Source organism: Hyla sarda, chromosome 2 (assembly GCF_029499605.1).
Source record: "Hyla sarda isolate aHylSar1 chromosome 2, aHylSar1.hap1, whole genome shotgun sequence".
NCBI classification, from domain to species: Eukaryota; Metazoa; Chordata; class Amphibia; order Anura; family Hylidae; genus Hyla; species Hyla sarda.
Window position 1 is genome coordinate 55,984,510 of NC_079190.1, and position 19,281 is coordinate 56,003,790.

General features: G+C 43.0%; 1 protein-coding gene across 4 annotated transcripts in view; it reads right to left on the minus strand.

The window, feature by feature from the left end:
* Nucleotides 1-19,281, minus strand: part of SLC7A1 (solute carrier family 7 member 1) — a 59,597-nt gene that overhangs the window by 17,882 nt on the left and 22,434 nt on the right. For 2 of the 4 annotated variants that reach the window (XM_056561846.1, XM_056561848.1), the window contains 3 exons: nt 3,296-3,671; nt 2,247-2,405; nt 574-745 (listed from right to left, as the gene is read on the minus strand). In XM_056561846.1, coding sequence (XP_056417821.1) covers nt 574-745; nt 2,247-2,405; nt 3,296-3,671 — 707 coding nt within the window. Of the gene's footprint in view, nt 1-573; nt 746-2,246; nt 2,406-3,295; nt 3,672-18,112; nt 18,192-18,449; nt 18,543-19,281 lie in introns of those variants that run through there. The other 2 variants (XM_056561845.1, XM_056561847.1) reach the window with 2 other exon arrangements.

The window sequence follows — 19,281 nt, forward strand, 5'->3', positions numbered from 1 at the left end:
AGGTACAGAGATGAGATCCTCAGACCTCTAGTGAGACCATATGCTGGTGCGGTTGGCCCTCTGTCTGCCAATATCCATCTGCATATGGCCATAGAAAAACATGCAAACATGAGCACAGCTGAGGAGGGCATGAGTCCAACCTTGGAGAACTCAACTTGCAATATATTACAACGCGATGTTGGTTGTTTGCCATCAGTAGGGGTCCAATTGCTAGGTCCTCCCCACCAATATCCTAAAGGAAGGGTTGCCAGCACTATGGTAATTTGCGGCCATCGATTAACACCAGTTGTCTACATACATTGTATAAGAGGTTATGGTAAGCCTCAGTGACATTTAGTAGTTATGTCTATACCTTAACTGGTTGACTTTGGCACAGAGGGAAATGTCAGCACGAACAGATTACTGAAAGGAGCTTACACAAACATTTATAACTTCACACTCGTGTGACACATGATACCGGCTGCATCATAATGATGGGTTTCTCCTTTCACTAAGTGAAAAGCTGCTACACGTATGACATACAAGGCGCCCATTGGATATCGAAGGTAACAGCTGAGAGCTTCTAAAACGTACTTGTCTGAAAACGTCATGTTGGTCTTATTGAAGTCCTCCTCAGAGAGTTGCCAGTTCTTAATGGATCCTTTCACAAATCCAGACACGATAACAAATGCCAGGACCAGCACATTGATACATGTAAAGACTTTGTTAACAAGAGCTGATTCTTTCACTCCAATGCATAAGAGAGCTATCAAAAGGATAAAGGAAATGAGGATTATGCCGATGCTGGATCAACATGGTACAAAAACATGCCATCTAAAGTTAACATCTTAATATACCAATATACGTTTTGGTGCCAGTTAAAGGGGTACTTCGCCCCTGGCATCTTATCCCCTATCCAAAGGGACCCCGGGGATCGCCGCTGCGGCACCCCGCTATCATTACTGCACAGAGCGAGTTCGCTCTGTGCGTAATGACGGCGATACAGGGGACGGAGCAGCATGACGTCATGGCTCCGCCCCTCATGACATCACAGCCCGTCCCCTTAATGCAAGTCTATGGCAGGGGGTGTGACGACCGCCACGCCCCCTCCCATAGAGTTGTATTGACGGGGGTGGGCCGTGACATCACGAGGGGTGGGGCCGTGACGTAACTATGCTCTGGCCCTTGTACTGCCCGTCATTACGTGCAGAGCGAACTCGCTCTGTGCAGTAATGATAGCGGGGTGCCGCAGCGGCGATCCCTGGGGTCCCCAGCAGCGGGACCCCGGCGATCTGACATCTTATCCCCTATCCTTAAGATAGGGGATAAGATGTCTAGGGGCGGAGTACCCCTTTAAAGGCAATCTGTCACAATGGAAATTGTGTCCAATCTACAATAAATTTTACTGAGCAGAAGGAGCCAAGTAGATTGATATATAGATTTGTGTAAAAACATATGACATGTATTCTATTGACTAATTGGCCTTTTTTATACCAGGACAAGGAGTCTAGCAGGTGAGGCAACTCAAGACTGGGATCAGACCGCAGATAGGACCGCCCACTGGACTCTTTTCCATAAAACTACATATCAACATGATGCCTGCAGATCGGACTGCCTGCTCAAAGTTACAGGTTCCATTTAAACACCTTGACTGGTTACAAATGTGACTAATAGGGATCTCAGAAGCAATGGGTCAGACCATGTAGAAGATCTGAACGAAAGAGTAGACAGCTTATGGGTCCACAAAGTATCTTAAAAAAAAAAAAAAACAGCAGCCTTTTATAAGCTGCTAGCCTGCTACATTAGTGTTTAATGTCCAACATGGAAGAGACAACAGAAGGAACTGGAATTAAGAAGTAGAATGAACCGCAATAATTAAATAAAATATTATATGACTTCGGAATATCAAAAAATGGTTTTTGAAGTCTTTATTTTTGATATCCTCACATTAGGATAGACCAGTGTTTAAACATGGTTGCAGTAGCTCCATAGAAATCAATAGGAGTCTAATACCAAGCCAAATTCATAAAAATCAGAGCAGACTAATTTAAATAACTCAGTGTGAACATATCCCTGATTTTAAATTTGTTGAAGAGCTACCAACAGATCCTACCCAAGATTGTCTAGGAGATAAAAGTTGGTGTCTTCATCCTCCACCAAGATTCCAGGATCCATTATTTCACTTACTTTGAATTCCGTAACTGAAGATAAATCACACAAACCACACAACAGCATCTGGCAAACTCCAGAATTTCTATAAAACTCACCTGTTAGTACCACAATAAGGATGACTGAGAACAGATCTGGATACTTGGCCAGTACACCTGGCAAATTCATGGAAAAATGCTGTGTACAGAACAGTTCGATATGTTTGCCAATAAGTTCGTCAAAGGTGGCACTCCAGGCTCGGGCCACACTTGAGGTCCCTAAAAACACAAAAAAAAATTGAAAAAGTAAGTCCCACCTAAAAATGCCTAACTACAGTTCCGTTAAGGACAGAAAAACCCCAAATGTTCCCTAAGAAAACATGAAACTGGCAAAAGTAATAATTATTACTGAATTAATGTAAGTTATTTCAGGGAGCATTGTGAACTTTTCTGTCCTTAACAGAAGGGTACCAACAAATTTGTCCAATTCTGTATAACTTCATATTAGATCTTAAAGGACAACTTCAGTTAAATAAACTTATCCCGAACGGGGCCCCGGGATTGCCATGCTGTGCGCCAGCTAATGTGAGTGTTGTAGAGGTCACTGAGCTCGACGGACATGCCCCCCCCCCCCCCCCCATACAGCTCTATGGGAGAGGCGGGGATGAATGAACGCTCCATCTCCACCTCTCTCATAGAGATACATGGAGGCGTGTCGGCAGCGGCTTCATGGTGTGGCCGGCAGGCCTCCTGCACAGGAGAACCGCAGCAGAGCCGGGGCCCCGGGCAGGAGATCGCGGGGGGTCCCAGCATTCGCAACCCGCAATCAGACACACTGTGCATGGGGGATAAGTTAATTTTACTGCAGATTTCCTTTAAAATGTACTACAAAGTTCTTTCCATTTCTGGTAAATCTTGGTAACTGGCAGCCAAATAGAATAGTCCCCCAATTTTGATAGAAGCACAGATCTGTAATTGAGAAGTAAAAAAGAAAAAGTGAGACCAATCATGGGGAAGCCATTTTGGTTGTCACCCAAAATACATCTATTACATTAAATATATAATAGAAGAGATTCCAAGAATCTTCCTGGATAATTTTGCACTTTTTAAAAAGCGACACAAGCCACTTTACAAGTCTAATGAGTTAGTGACCATGATAAGTAACTTACCAATAACGTAAGATAAAATCAAATTCCAGCCCGTTATAAAAGCCAGGAATTCTCCGACGGTGACATAACTGTACAAATAGGCAGAGCCAGTTTTCGGAACTCTTGCACCAAATTCTCCATAACATAATCCAGCCAAAACAGAAGCGAGGGCAGCAATGAGGAAACAGAGAACGATAGCAGGTCCAGCATTTTCTCGTGCCACAGCACCGGCTAAAACATATACTCCGGCACCAAGGGTACTGCCCACTCCTAGAGCAACTAGGTCAAAAGTGTTGAGGCATCTTGCCAGCCTGCTCTCCTTAGAGTCAGATCCTACAACCTTACGGCGAAAGAGCTGCTGTCCAAAACCGAGAAGAACGTTGGAGCTCATTTTGATCTGTAAAACAAAGGAAGGATGAATGTTATGAGCAGTACTGTATATAACTAGTTTACAATATATAGATTATTTTGGAATAACTAAGCGACCTCTGTCGTACAACAGCAAACCGATCTAACCCCATTCACTTGGATCAGTGTTTTCCAGCCAGCGTGCCCCCAGCTATTGCAAAACTACAACTGTTGTAGTATTGCAACAGCTGAAGGCACACTGGCTGGGGAACCATGACTTCAATAGTAATGATAGGTGACTTTCTGGAGAAATTAAAGGGGTACTCTGTTGGAAAACTATTTTTTACTTTAAACAACTGGTGCCAGAAAGTTAAACAGATTTGTAAATGACTTCTATAAAAAAAAATTAAAAAAAAAATCTTAATCCTTCCAGTACTTAATTTCCTCTGGAGTATTCAGCAGCTAATATTTTTTTTTTTTGGAACACAGATCTCTGCTGACATCATGACCACAGTGCTCTCTGCTGACATCTCTGTCCATTTCAAGAACTGTCTAGAGTAGGAGAAAATCCCCATAAAAAAAAAATATGCTGCTCTGGACAGTTCCTAAAATGGACAGGTGTCAGCAGAGAGCACTGTGGTCATGATGTCAGCAGAGAGCTGTGTTCCAAAAAAGAAAAGAATTTCCTCTGTAGTATTTAGCAGCTAATAAGTACTGGAAGGATTAAGACTTTTTAATAGAAGTACCGATAACTTACAAATCTGTAACTCTCTGGCACCAGTTGATAAAAAAAGTTTTCCACCTGAGTACCCCTTTAAACTTCTAACAGAACCCCATTAAGTAAAAAATAAATAAATAAATAAGGGAGCGCACACTTCTTGGCAAAAACGGGCACATGATTTTTCTGCTATTACTCCATGCGGTAGCTACAACAGGCCAGTGCTCCCTAAACCTAGAAAAGGAAAGGGTTCTATTAAGATCCTGTACAAAACATGAATACAGAAATCCAGCATGGGTATACATTAACCCCTTCAGGACCAAGCCCATTTTGGCCTTAAGGACCAGAGCGTTTTTTGCACATCTGACCACTGTCACTTTAAACATTAATAACTCTGGAATGCTTTTAGTTATCATTCTGATTCCGAGATTGTTTTTTCGTGACATATTCTACTTTAACATGGTGGTAAATTTTTGTGGTAACTTGCATCCTTTCCTTGTGAAAAATCCTAAAATTTGATGAAAAATTTGAAAATTTTGCATTTTTCTAACTTTGAAGCTCTCTGCTTGTAAGGAAAATGTATATTACAAATAAAAAAAATTTTTATTCACATATACAATATGTCTACTTTATGTCTGCATCATAAAAGTGACGAGTTTTTACTTTTGGAAGACACCAGAGGGCTTCAAAGTTCAGCAGCAATTTTCCAATTTTTCACAAAATTTTCAAACTCACTATTTTTCAGGGACCAGTTCAGGTTTGAAGTGGATTTGAAGGGTCTTCTTATTAGAAATACCCCACAAAAGACCCCATTATAAAAACTGCACCCCCCAAAGTATTCAAAATGACATTCAGTCATCATTTTAACCCTTTAGGTGTTTCACAGGAATAGAAGCAAAGTGAAGGAGAAAATTCACAATCTTCATTTTTTACACTCGCATGTTCTTGTAGACCCAATTTTTAAATTTTTACAAGGGGTAAAAGGAGAAAATGTATACTTATATTTGTAGCCCAATTTCTCTCGAGTAAGCACATACCTCATATGTCTATGTAAAGTGTTCGGCGGGCGCAGTAGAGGGCTCAGAAGGGAAAGAGCGATAAGGGGATTTTGGAGAGTACGTTTTTCTGAAATGGTTTTTGGGGGCATGTTGCATTTAGGAAGCCCTTATGGTGCCAGAACAGCAAAAAACCCTCACATGGCATACCATTTTGGAAACTAGACCCCTTGAGGTACGTAACATGGAATAAAGTGAGCCTTAATACCCCACAGGTGTTTCACGACTTTTGCATATGTAAAAAAAAATTTTTTTTTTTCACTAAAATGTGTGTTTCCCCCCAAATTTCACATTTTTCCAAGGGTTAATAGCAGGAAATACCCCCCAATATTTGTAACCCCTTCTCTTCTGAGTATGGAGGTACCCCATAAGTTGACCTGAAGTGCACTATGGGTGAACTACAATGCTCAGAAGAGAAGGAGTCATATTTGGCTTTTTGAGAGCAAATTTTGCTCGGGGGGCATGTCGCATTTAGGAAGCCCCTATGGTGCCAGAACAGCAAAAAATACCCACATGGCATACCATTTTGGAAACTAGACCCCTTGAGGAATGTAATAAGGAATAAAGTGAGCCTTATTACCCCACAGGTGTTTCATGACTTTTGCATATGTAAAAAAAAAAAAAAAAAATTCCACTAAAATGTGTGTTTCCCCCCTAATTTCACCTTTTTGCAAGGGTTAATAGCAGAAAATACTCCCCAAAATTTGTAACTCCATCTCTTCTGAGTATGGAGGTACCCCATAAGTTGACCTGAAGTGCACTATGGGCGAACTACAATGCTCAGAAGAGAAGGAGTCATATTTGGCTTTTTGAGAGTAAATTTTGCTCGGGGAGCATGTCGCATTTAGGAAGCCCCTAAGGTGCCAGAACAGCAAAGAAAAAACACACATGGCATACCATTTTGGAAACTAGACCCCTTGAGGAACGTAACAAGGGGTACAGTGAGCATTTGCCCCCCACTGGTGTCTGACAGATCTTTGGAACAGTGGGCTGTACAAGTTTTCATTTTCATGGACCACTGTTCCAAAGATCCGTCAGACACCTGTGGGGGGTAAATTCTCACTGCACCCCTCATTACATTCCGTGAGGGGTGTCGTTTCCGAAATGGGGTCACATGTGGGGTTTTGTTTTTTTTGCGTTTGTCCAAACCGCTGTAACAATCAGCCACCCCTGTGCAAATCACCTCAAATGTACATGGTGCGCTCTCCCTTCTGGGCCTTGTTGTGCGCCCCCAGAGCACTTTGCGCTCACATATGGGGTATCTCTGTAGTCGGGAGAAATTGCGTTACAAATTTTGGGGGGCTTTTTTCCCTTTTACCGCTTGTGAAAATGTAAAGTATAGGGCAACATCAGCATGTTAGTGTAAAAAATAAAAAAATTTTACACTAACATTCTGGTGTAGACCCCAACATTTCCTTTTCATGAAAGGTTAAAGAAGAAAAAGCCCCCCAAACCTTGTAACGCAATTTCTCCCGAGTACAGCGATACCCCATATGTCGCCCTAAACTGTTGCCCTGAAATACGACAGGGCTCCAAAGTGAGAGCGCCATGTGCATTTGAGGCCTAAATTAGGGATTTGCATAGGGGTGGACATAGGGGTATTCTACGCCAGTGATTCCCAAACAGGGTGCTTCCAGCTGTTGCAAAACTCCCAGCATGCCTGGACAGTCAACGGCTGTCCGACAATACTGGGAGTTGTTGTTTTTCAACAGCTGGAGGCTCTGCTTTGGAAACAGTGGTGTACCGGACGTTCTTATTGGGGGAGGGGGGCTGTGTAAGGGTATGTGTATATGTAGTGTTTTTAACTTTTTATTTTATTTTGTGTTAGTGTAGTGTAGTGTTTTTAGGGTACAGTCACATGGGCGGGGGATTACAGCGAGTTTCCCAGCGCAAAATTTGCTGCATCTCAAGATGTGAGAAACCCACTGTAAAAGCCTCACCCATGTGAATGTACCCTGTACATTCACGGGGGTGGCGGGGGGGGGGGGCTTGCATCAGCTGTTGCAAAACCACAACTCCCAGCATGCATGGTCTGTTAGTGCATGCTGGGTGTCATAGTTTTGCAACAGCTGGAGGCACACAGGTTAGGAAACACTGAGTTAGAAACAGACAATGTTTCCCAACCAGTGTGTCTCCAGTTGTTGCAAAACTACAACTCCCAGCATGCCCAGACAGCTGAAGGGCATGCTGGGAGTTGTAGTACGGCAACATCTGAAGGGCCAGATGTTGCTGAACTAAAACTCCCAGCATGCCTGGACAGTCAGTGCATACTGGGAGTTGTAGTTTTGCAACAGCTGGAAGAGCACAGATTGGAGACCATTATACAATGGTCTCCAAACTGGGGCCCTCCAGATGTTGCAAAACTACAACTCCCAGCATGCATGGTCTTTTAGTGCATGCTGGGAGTTATAGTTTTGCAACAGCTGGAGGCACACAGGTTAGGAAACACTGAGTTAGAAACAATGTTTCCCAACCAGTATGTCTCCAGCTGTTGCAAAACTACAACTCCCAGCATGCCCAGACAGCTGAAGGGCATGCTGGGAGTTGTAGTTCGGCAACATCTGAAGGGCCAGATGTTGCTTAACTAAAACTCCCAGCATGCCTGGACAGTCAGTGCATGCTGGGAGTTGTAGTTTTGCAACAGCTGGAAGAGCACAGATTGGAGACCATTATACAATGGTCTCCAAACTGAGGCCCTCCAGATGTTGCAAAACTACAACTCCCAGCATTCCCAGACAGCCAAAGGCTGTCTAGGCATGCTGGGAGTTGTAGTTTTCAGACTCCTAGAAGCAGCAGTGAAGATCTTCACTGCTGCCTCTGAGGACTACATACTTACCCGTCGCTGCTCGTCCACGTGGCCGGTCCCGCGCTGCTCCTCGGTCCCGCCGCTGGATCAGGTAAGTCCGCCGGTCCCCACGTGTTCCCCCCGAATGCCGCAGGTCCCCGCGAGCCCCTGCAGCCTTCGTCCCCCGTTCTGCCCGACTTCCAGGGGCGGGCAGTGCGGGGGATCTGAACTTTCACCCCAGATCACTGTGATTGGTCCACAGGGACCAATCACAGTGATCGCTGACCAGGACCATCAATTGATGGTCCTGGGGGTGAAGCAGAAGTTGTCCCCTGCTGGAAACAGCGGGACTTCTGCCAGTTAACCCGTGCGATGCTGCGCATCGCCGGGTTAACTGCATGTCATTTATAAACGCCGGGATGCGCGAACGCACTGCACAACCCGGCGTTTATATATGACATTCTGCGGGAAGGGGTTAAAGGCTTGTCAACTTTATTTTATCATGTTAAAAGACAAAATTCCAGTAGGAAAAAATTCCTGACACATTTCGGCACCATACCAATATGAATACAGTTTTACATATCAAAAGAGCAGCATTTTGTAGGGAAAAATTCACAGTAAGGTTTAGTTTTTTTCGTTTTATCATATCTGATTACAGCAGGCATACAATTCATTTCAGTTCTGATACAATTTATCATCGAGGCCTTGAAGCTTCTGAGAATTTCTTGCTGGAAGTTAGTAAATGGCCACAAGCTACAATGTTTAGGTTCATTCGCTCTCGACGGGAAATACTGTAGTGGAACAGAGACTTTCTTTAGTGAACCCTGACTAGAACATAACTCTAAAAAACACAAGTCAGGCCCATAAAGCAAACATGAAATATAGTTCGGAGGATTAATCATTTAACTAATGCGGATCAGTAAACAGCCAAGCCTGCAATAGGCAGGGAACTAAATACCAAGAAGAAATAGTTCATGACAGAAAATATATATATATGGATTTAACCCCTTAAGGACCCAGCCCATTTTCACCTTAAGGACCCGGACATTTTTTGCAATTCTGACCACTGTCACTTTAAACATTAATAACTCTGGGATGCTTTTACTTTTCATTCTGATTCAGAGATTGTTTTTTCATGACATTCTACTTTATGTCAGTGGTAAAATTGTCGATAATTGCATCATTTCTTGATGAAAAATTCCAAAGTTTGCATCATAAAGTTGAAATGTTTTTACTTTTGGAAGACATCAGAGGGCTTCAAAGTTCAGCAGAAATTTTCCCCTAAATTTTCAAAATCTGGACCAGTTCAGTTTTGAAGGGCCTTTATATTAGAAATATCCCATAAATGACCCCATTATAAAAAAAAAAAAAAAAAAGCTACACTGAAAGTATACAAAATGATATTCAGAAAGTTTGTTAACCCTTTAGGTGTTTCACAGGAATAGCAGCAAACTGAAGGAGAAAATTCAAAATCTAAATTTTTTACACTCATGTTCTTGTAGACCCAATTTTTTAATTTTTACAAGGGGTAAAAGGAGACAAAGCCCCCCCAAAATGTGTAACCCAGTTTCTCTTGAGTAAGGAAATGCCTCATATGTGAAACCTTCAAACTGTTGCAAAACTGCAACTACCAGCATGCCCTTTGGCTGTCCGAGCATGCTGGGGGTTGTAGTTATACAACAGCTGGAGGCACAATGGTTGCAAAACACTGAGTTAGTAAACTGTTTCACAACCAGTGTGCCTTCAGTGTGTTGCAAAACTACAACTCTCAGCATGCACTTACAGCTGAAGGGCTACTGCAGCTCCCTGAATGCCCTTTGGCTTTTCATAGAAAAAAAATGTGTATGCTGTTGTGTAACTACAACCCCCAGCATGCACAAACTAACAAAGGGCATGATGGGAGTTGTAATTGTGCCTTCTGCTGTTGCATAACAACTAGGAGGCACAGCCTTACCACCTGCTGCTGCTCTGCCAGATCCTGCCTGACACCGCCCCCGCTGCCTCCACTCCTGGGGCCCCGATCCCACCACCGATGCCGAGGATTGGGGGCCCCAGGTCGATGTGAGGACTCCCGGCACCCGCTCTCGCCCTCCAGGAATAGGGGCGGAGCGGGTGCCGTTGGGGACACCTCCACAGCAGGAGTCCTGATTCTCTGGCCGGTGCCTCCTTACTCCTGCTGCTAAAGGGTTATAGGTGCTGTCTCGGACGGCACTATCACTCTTTTTTTCAGTGTCACCGGTGACCCGAATGACCCGGAATTACCGATAAGGACCCCCCAGGGGTTTGCATGGGGTGCCTGATGAATGATTTACGGGCAGGGATGAGAATTCCCACGGGCGTACAGGTACGCCCTGGGTCCTTCGTACCAGAACGTCAGTGCGTACCTGTACGCCCTAGGTCCTTAAGGGGTTAAAAGGGGTAATCCGGGGACCTAAACACATAGGCCATCCTATCCCTCTCATCAACCTATTTAATTGTCTAAATCATGCAGCCATCCACTCAGTCTTTGTCCAAATCCCTCTCTGAATGCAGCCCCCACCCTCCTAAGAGACACAGACCATGTTGTTTCTGCCCTGCACTGATGAGTCATGCTCTCTTTAGTGCTGAGAACTGAGTGTGTGCAGCCTCAGCCAATCAGACACTGAACCTCTCTGCTACTGCTCAGAGCAGGAGGGTGGGGGCTGCTCTCAGAGAGTGAGCTAGCTGGAAGAGCAGACCTGCAATGATTGCTGGGACATGTAGGCAATGGGAGGGAATGATTGCATAGAATTTCAAGTAGCCAGAGAAGAAAGCGTTGGACACAGAAGCCATGCATATCAGACAGGATGGTTTACAGGGAACACATCTAGGTAGTGTGGTGGCTTTGGAGCTTTTTTTATCATATATATTTTCGACTTCCCTGGAGTACCCCTTTAAAATCTTGTTGTGGGCATTGCTTTCTGCTTCTTGCTCAGTTTGGGCTTTAACACAGGCATGTGGCTGCATTACTGTTCTACGTTTCATAAAATATGGACATATTCTCCTCTAGAAAAAAAATGTATTTTCCAAACAGCGTGTCTCCAGCTGTTGCAAACTACAACTCCCAGCATGGCCGGAAAGCCAACGGCTGTACGGGCATGCTGGGAGTTGTAGTTTAGCAACAGGTGGAAACATGCCGTTTGGAAAACTGTTCTAGAAGCATTACCTGTCATACAGAGCCATATGGCGCCACACAGAGTGCCTATGTCTCTGTAGTAAGGATTCTGTATGCCAGCGTACAGGCTCCTTTAAGTGCATTACTATATACTCTTGCCAGTCTGCACAGTACATGGTTAGCTGAAAATACACAAATGTCTCTCTCTCAGGTTACGCTCGGCTTACTATTTCCTCTTGTCGCTTCCTCTTTCTTTGCAGCCATCGCAGGATGGGCATTTGCAGGCCATTCATAAAAGGGATGAGATATATTACTGTAGACACTTTTACAATGTATTGTATAGAGCTTAGGATCTTAAGCTGCGGTATTAGTACTTCATAGGGGTCATGTTGTTGAGGGGATGTTGACGCCGCAGCACAAGGTATTCTAATAGTGTTATTTTACAACTCTGCTCATTCAAATTTCTTTAACCAAACAAGAGTGCAGAATAAACAGAGTCCATGATTATTCCTCTACATGTCATACCTGAAGTCAAGGAATGTAAACTAGCAGCGTAAATCTTTTTCAGGTCGACAAGTTAAGCCACATTACTAATCTAATATTGCTAATGTTAATCTGCCAATTTGGCAGCGGTGCACACTAACTACGCAGCTTCGCTGGCATCGGTCATGGAGCCATAGGGGGCCTGCTGCAGTGTTCCTTAACCGGTGTGCCTCCAGCTGTTGCAAGCCGGGAGCTGTAGTTTTGCACCAGCTGGAGGCATGCTTATTGGGAAAGGCTAGGTTCACACTATGGATTCTACGACCAGGAATTTCGGTAGGAAATTCTGGTGCAGCAAAATCAATGGGATTCCGCTGCACAGTGCACACTATGGAATTTCAGCAGAAATGTTGCCAACAAAAGAAATAATGACAAAAGAATGAATGTGTATGGAGATGGCAATGTCCACGTGGTCCTAGCCCCAATTGATTAAGTCGGTGCTGTGCAATAAGAGAAGCTTCGTGGTCTGTCTTTACAGCTCCCTTCTCTAGCATGAGACCAAGTAAGCTATGTAGGCACCAAATTATAAATCAAACATAGAAAGCCGGAATTATGACTTTTTTTAGTCCACCATGACACCCACCGGAGAGATGGTCCCCTAGGACCTAATAGGTATTTAAAATTACCCATAGGGACAGGATAAGCAAAAGAATACACAACATAATATAACAAAATATAAGGGAGGGAATTAAGGGGCTGTCGAATTATCGGTCATAATTCCAAATTTATTCATCGTCCACCATGACATTCATCGCCACCGGAGAAATACCAAATAAATAAGGGAGGGACAATAGCATGTAACACCTTTCTACCGAAGGAAAGGGCCTCAGAATCAGATAAGTCAAGTCTATAGTGCCTGAAAAATGTATGAGAGCTGGACCAGGTGGCAGCCTTGCAAATCTGTCCAATAGACACAGCGGATCTTTCTGCCCAAGAAGTAGACATGGCCCTAGTAGAATGGGACTTTAATCCTTTCGGGACTTGTTCCCCTCTAGAAGAATAGGCTTCTGAGATGACTGACTTCAGCCATCTAGCAATTGAGCCTTTGGGAGGCATTTTTTGCCCTTGTTTGGAAATTGTAAAAGTAAATCATCTTTCCTCCAAGGGTTAGAAACTTTTATATACACAGAAGATGACATCTCCTGACATCCAAGGTATGATATGTATTTTCTGGCTCATTTCTTGGGTTGTCACAGAATGATGGAAGTACAATTTCCTGGGTCCTGTGAAAATCAGAAACCACCTTTGGAAAAAAGGCAGGGTCTAACCTCAGAGTCACTCGGTCTTCAGATATATAGTCATATAAAGGTTCCCTTATAGACAGGGCCTGGATTTCTCCCACTATGGGCTGTAGTAATTGCAAGAAGGTGATTTTAAGAGTCAAGTATTTCAGAGAAACTTGATCCAGAAATTCAAATGGAGAGCTAGTTAATGCTGACAGCGCCCAATTGAGGTTCAATAATTGAGTGCGAACTGGAATTTTAGGTTTGATTCTATATTGGGCCCTAAAAATACGCTTTATCCAATGGTGATCCGCAATTTGTTGATCAAACCGTGCACCCAAGGCTGCCACCTGGTCCTTCAGGGTACTTACCGAAATGCCCTTCTCAAATCCTTCCTGTAGAAAATCAAGAATACAGGGTATATCAGGTTTAGAAATATCAATTTCTTTAGGAGCCATCCAGTCCATAAACTACTTCCAGATCTTTAAATAGATTTTGAATGTAGACTTTTTCCTGTTCTTGATAAGTGTAGAAATTACTTTCTTAGACAATTCCCTTTGTTCTAAGAGAAACTCTTCAGAATACAAGCGGTGAATTATAAATTTTGGATGCCTTGATGACATACTGGGCCCTGGAGAAGAAGATCGTCCCTCAATGGAAGATGAAATGGGTCGTCTATTGCTAGGCTCTTCAAGAGACAAAACCAACCCCTCTTTGGCCAAAAGGGGGCTACAAATATTACTGATCGATGGCTGTCCCTGATCTTTGCTAGAGTTCTTGCAATAAGAGGGATTGGAGGGAAGGCATATGCTAGGGGAAAGTTCCAAGGTTGAGCTAATGCATCCACTGCTTCAAGGCGATCTCTCGGGTCCAGGGAGAAGAATCTATCTTTGCATTTTTTCGGGACACAACAAGATCTATACAAGGCATCTCCCATCTGTTTATTAGTAACTGGAAGGCATGAGGATTGAGGGACCACTCCCCTGGGTCCAGCACTCTTCGACTCAGCAAATCTGCTACTAGATTGCAAGAGCCTTTCACATGAACTGCAATGACAGAGGTTAGGTTTTTTTTCTGCCCAGACAAAAATTCTTGAGAAAATGCAGAGCACTGTGTTTTATGCCTCCTTGATGTCTGAATGGCACTGCAGTACAATTGTCCGAATACACCTTTACATCTTGGTTGGATAGAAGATGTTTGGCTGCCTGTAGGGCTTCCCAGATTGCCCTCAACTCTTTGTAGTTTAAGGAGAACTTTACCAGGTGTGGAGGCCATTGACCTTGAAAAAAAATTCTTATTTATATGTGCTCCCCAACCCGAGGCACTTGCATCCGTTGAGATTATCAAAGGATCTGGATACCAAACAACTCCTTTCTTCAGGTTTGATTCCTTCAGCCACCAATTTAGGGATCTTATTTTCTAGAGAGAACTAGGTTTTGTCCCAGACCACTAGAGTCTGAGATTGTAGTAGCCTTGAATGGAATTGCGCCCATTGTACAGCTAGGAAGGTGGATGTCATAGACCCCAACACCGACATCGCCCTTTTCCTCTGGAAGCTTGAAAATTTCTCCTGAATCGATATTTTTTCCTTTGGAAGGAACATGGACCTCTTTTTGAATCCAGGATCAAGCCCAGAATTTTTTTCCCTGTGGCTGGGAATCAAATCCAATTTCTCTAGATTGATTATCCAACCTATATTCTGTAAGCAAAATTCACTTACTGAGATGAGGAGATCGTCTAGGTACGTGATAATTACCATGTTTTGTAACCTCAAAAATGCCACTACTTCGACCATCAACTTTGTGAAGAGTCTGGGGGCGGATGAAATCCTGAACGGAAGAGCTACAAATAGGAAATGCAAGATTTCCCCAATGTGACAAATGGCAAATCTGAGGTACTGAGGTACTTTAGCTGCACGCCGCAGCACCCTCCCATAGACTTGCATAGCGGGGGGGGGGGGTGATGTCACACGGGGGCAGAGTTGTGACCTCACCATACTCCGGCCCCGTGGTCGCCACCCGGCTGTTTGTGAGATGGCACCGTGGCGTGCAGCTCAAACAGGTGGGTGGCGAACACAAGATTGCGGGGGTTCCCAGCGGCAGGACCCCCGCGGTGAGACATCTTATTCCCTATCCTTTGGATAGGAGATACGATGTCTCAGGGCCTGAGTACCCCTTTAAATCAAAGCCAGAAACAGATCCTAAATGGAGAAAACTAAAAAAAGGAAAATATGTGACTTCTCTTTTCAAATCCATTTCTGACTTTGCATTCAATAACTACAATTAAAAACCTGAACGTGTGAATGCAGTCTTAGCAGCCAGGAATATTACGTTATCAGCTGAATGCAAACGTCTCACTTTCCATTGAGTCGACCTGGTGACTATTATCTCTCCAGCACTGGGCACGTAAGATAATAATATTATGACGAGAGAACAAGTTTAAATATTTTTTCTAGGCCTCTCACCATTGGTTAATGTAGCAAGCTGAGAACTAAATATTTTCTTTTGTGTTGTACTTTGAGGAGCCGCTATAATAAATGTCCTGCTGTTTTAATGGACAATTTCCATGAATATAAATATGTGCAGATTTTTCTTAAGGAAATATTATGTGTTCCCGTTGTAGCATCCCTGGGTGGAATTTTACAGCTTACAAAGTAATAAGATGGCCATCAAGGCCACGCAGTGCACAGATAAGAGTATCAGCTCCGGCATTGTCTAAACAATTTATTAAATTTGTACTGGAGATGACATAAGTAGCGGGTGATCAAATCCTCGGAGTAGCTTCAACAGAACTGACAATTCAAGGAAATGAATTGTTTATATACAGAAAATACATAAAACTTCTTTGGGAACAGAACTATCTACATGAGACGTAAGCAGATATCCATATTTACTAAGATTATTTAATAGTGTATAAAATATATATAATATTAATATATACTACATACATATACATATATGTGTGTGTGTGTGTGTGTGTGTGTGTGTGTGTGTTTATACACTGATAAATTGCTCTAAACCAGCATCAATTTGATTATACTGGTCAAAGGGACCATAGTTATGGGAAGGAATGAGGGCATAAATATGTCTTGTTTATATGGTGAGAATACATATGGTTGGATGTAGCCCAACCAAAGGATTAACAGTAGCATCATATCAGGTTCCCAATACAAAAGTAGAACGCAAAAGGAATAGGAGGAGTAAGTGGATGCTTTTGGTACCATTAATGGGGGTAAAAGAGCAAGTTACTGGCCGACATTTATCATTGTCTTTAGACAGTTTTTTGTGTCTACAAAAGGCAAAAAAGGCGCAGGCAGGGTTTATTTGCGCCTTTTTGCTTACACATTTCTGCTGATTTTGAGTTGCAATCCACTGATTTTGGCAATACACATGATATAAAAGGGTTTTATGAACTGCGACTTTGTGAAAAGGCGCAAAGCCACTGAAAAGTTTCTAAAACTACACCAGCCCAGACTTAGCTTTTTGGTGTCTGTGAAGAGAGAAATTTAGAAAATGTGACCTGCACAAAATATATCAAATGCTCTGTGACATTTAATACATTTGGTGCTCCTACACATAACCAAAACACAAAAAAGGGTAGAAAAATGCTTCATTTACATCTACAATGATAAATGCCGGCCATTGAATTTAGGGACTAGTGTGGAAAGATGCAACAGGGGTAAACAAATGGCATTCTGAAATTGCCAACTTGGGCACCACAGTTTTATCCCACAACAAGGAGTGTTTCTACATCTTCATAGCCCTCATGCCCCAAAGCGGCTGCTATCTCTTGGGTAGATAGAAAAAACCCGTTTGGAGCTTTCCTCGTCTTCCGTCATCTGTTTCATGCTGCCTAAATCCATGAGGCATCAGGGCAGTCCCCCACAGCTTCTGCCTGCACGATGGCTTTGCTTGATAGATCTCTTCCTATACCTAAAGAGGGAACGATCTATCAATCAAGGCTGGTGGGGCAGGCAGGAGCCTCCGGGGACCATCCCCATGACTTGTGGTTCAGGCAGCATAATAGTGATCACAGGTTTACTTTAATGCAATAAATTACAAAAAATACAAATGAAAAATAGCATATTGCTCGAGTTATAGCTAGAGATGAGCGAACTTACAGTAAATTTGATTCGTCACGAACTTCTCGGCTCGGCAGTTGACGGACTTGCATAAATTAGTTCAGCTTTCAGGTGCTCCGGTGGGCTGGAAAAGGTGGATACAGTCCTAGGAGACTCTTTCCTAGGACTCTATCCACCTTTTCCAGCCCACCGGAGCACCTGAAAGCTGAACTAATTTATGCAGGATAAGTTATCAACTGCCGAGCCGAGAAGTTTGTGACGAATCGAATTTACTGTAAGTTCGCTCATCTCTAGCTATAGCATACAAAACTGTATGGTGGAACAGGTACTCACATTTTAGTGCATTACTAACTACTGACAATTGCAATTCTATGTAGGAATACAATTTCTACAATTTAACAGATTTATTAACGCTACAGCCACCTATAAATACATTCAAACATGCAAAAAATCTGTAATCGTAAAAATTACTATTCGTAAGGGGGTACTGAACTTTTTTAAGAAGATTCATTTAAGGATAAGGGCACACATGCACTTAATGCAAGATCTCTCATGGCTAATCCCCGATGTAGTCTTCTGTTTCATTGGCCCAGTAGGTAATGGTCACAGGCCATGAATATTTGGCCCATGTTGACCTATATGCTACACCTATGCCCCTCAGAGGTGTTCTCCATCTAGATACAACTCAGCATTTACTCTAAAGTGGCAAAACCATTACTTGGCAGTAGTATTTCTGTTCTGCTCTCTTCTAGCAATAACTACGATGCCCCATAGCAATGTTGATCTACAGAGGAGGCTTAGTTGTGTTTATTTTACCCCTCTACAGGGCAATAGTCTGCAGCAAACAACTATATAGTCATCTTTTCTAATGCTAGTCACACAGAAGTTCTTATTGTTAGCATTATTCTTTCTATGATTTGTTGTATACCCTCTATGTATAGTGGATGTAACCTACCTTTAGCAGGTCACACATCCCACCAACCTGTTCATTGCCACAATTCAGTCTACACCATGCCCGTGTTATCAGAGCTGACGTCCCATGTACGAGTGGCACTAATCACGGATTAACCCGCTCTGCCATCTATATTTAGTGGTGGGAAAAACAAACACCACCCCCCACCCACCCCCGTGCAGAGTATCCTTACTATGTAAACAATTACGTGAAAACAACATTAGCCGGTTATATGCTTAATAAGTCATACGCCATGACCACCGTCACTTATATTAACCCTGAAAGCTGCCGCCACACGAAATGATAACAGGTCCAAAGGCTACCAATAAACTCTGATTACCGGGCTCCATACATTATGGAAATGTATATGTATTCCTGGAGTCTTAAATGTGGTCATTGAGATTCACCATCAATGTTGTTTTTAAGTCCCCCAAAGGGAGTGTGTATATCTAGGTTACAGATACTGTGGGCGACTCCTCAATGCGGAACAGAAACGAATGCTCTGCTGACCATTATTGACAATAAGACTCTATGGGGGAGATTTATCAAAACCTGTGCAGAGGAAGAGTGGTGCAGTTGCCCATAGCAACCAATCAGATTGCTTCTTTCATTTTCCACAGGCCTCTTTAGAGGCCTGTGGAAAATGAAAGAAGCAATCTGATTGGTTGCTATGGGCAACTGCACCACTCTTCCTCTGCACAGGTTTTCATAAATCTCCCCCAATATGTCTATCTGTGGTAGGCATCAAATCGGTCCGCTGCTTAATTTAAAGAATTCCAAAAAAGGCCATAAACGGTAATATTTGTCAGTTTATAATGCAAACACCTGGGTGCCAGGATAAATGCCGAAGACTGGTGTCCTCCAGATCAATAGGGGACAATATGGTGGTGTTCCTATGAGTTATAGGTGACCCCTTCCTTGGCTGCCCCAGGCCGCCTCCATCTCTGCACAGACATTGAGCAATGTTCTTTAAACTGTATTTTATGGCCCTAAAAATGTCTTTCTTCAGAAATCGCACTGAAAACAATGGTAGTTTTAAGAAACAGAAATTCTGCTGACCTGTTAATAAAGCAGAATTTCTGCTGTGGAAATTCTGGAAACCGAAACATGTTCATTCTTTCAGTTGAATCGTATTTGTTCAATAGGAATTCAAAAAGAAAAGAATTTCCTCT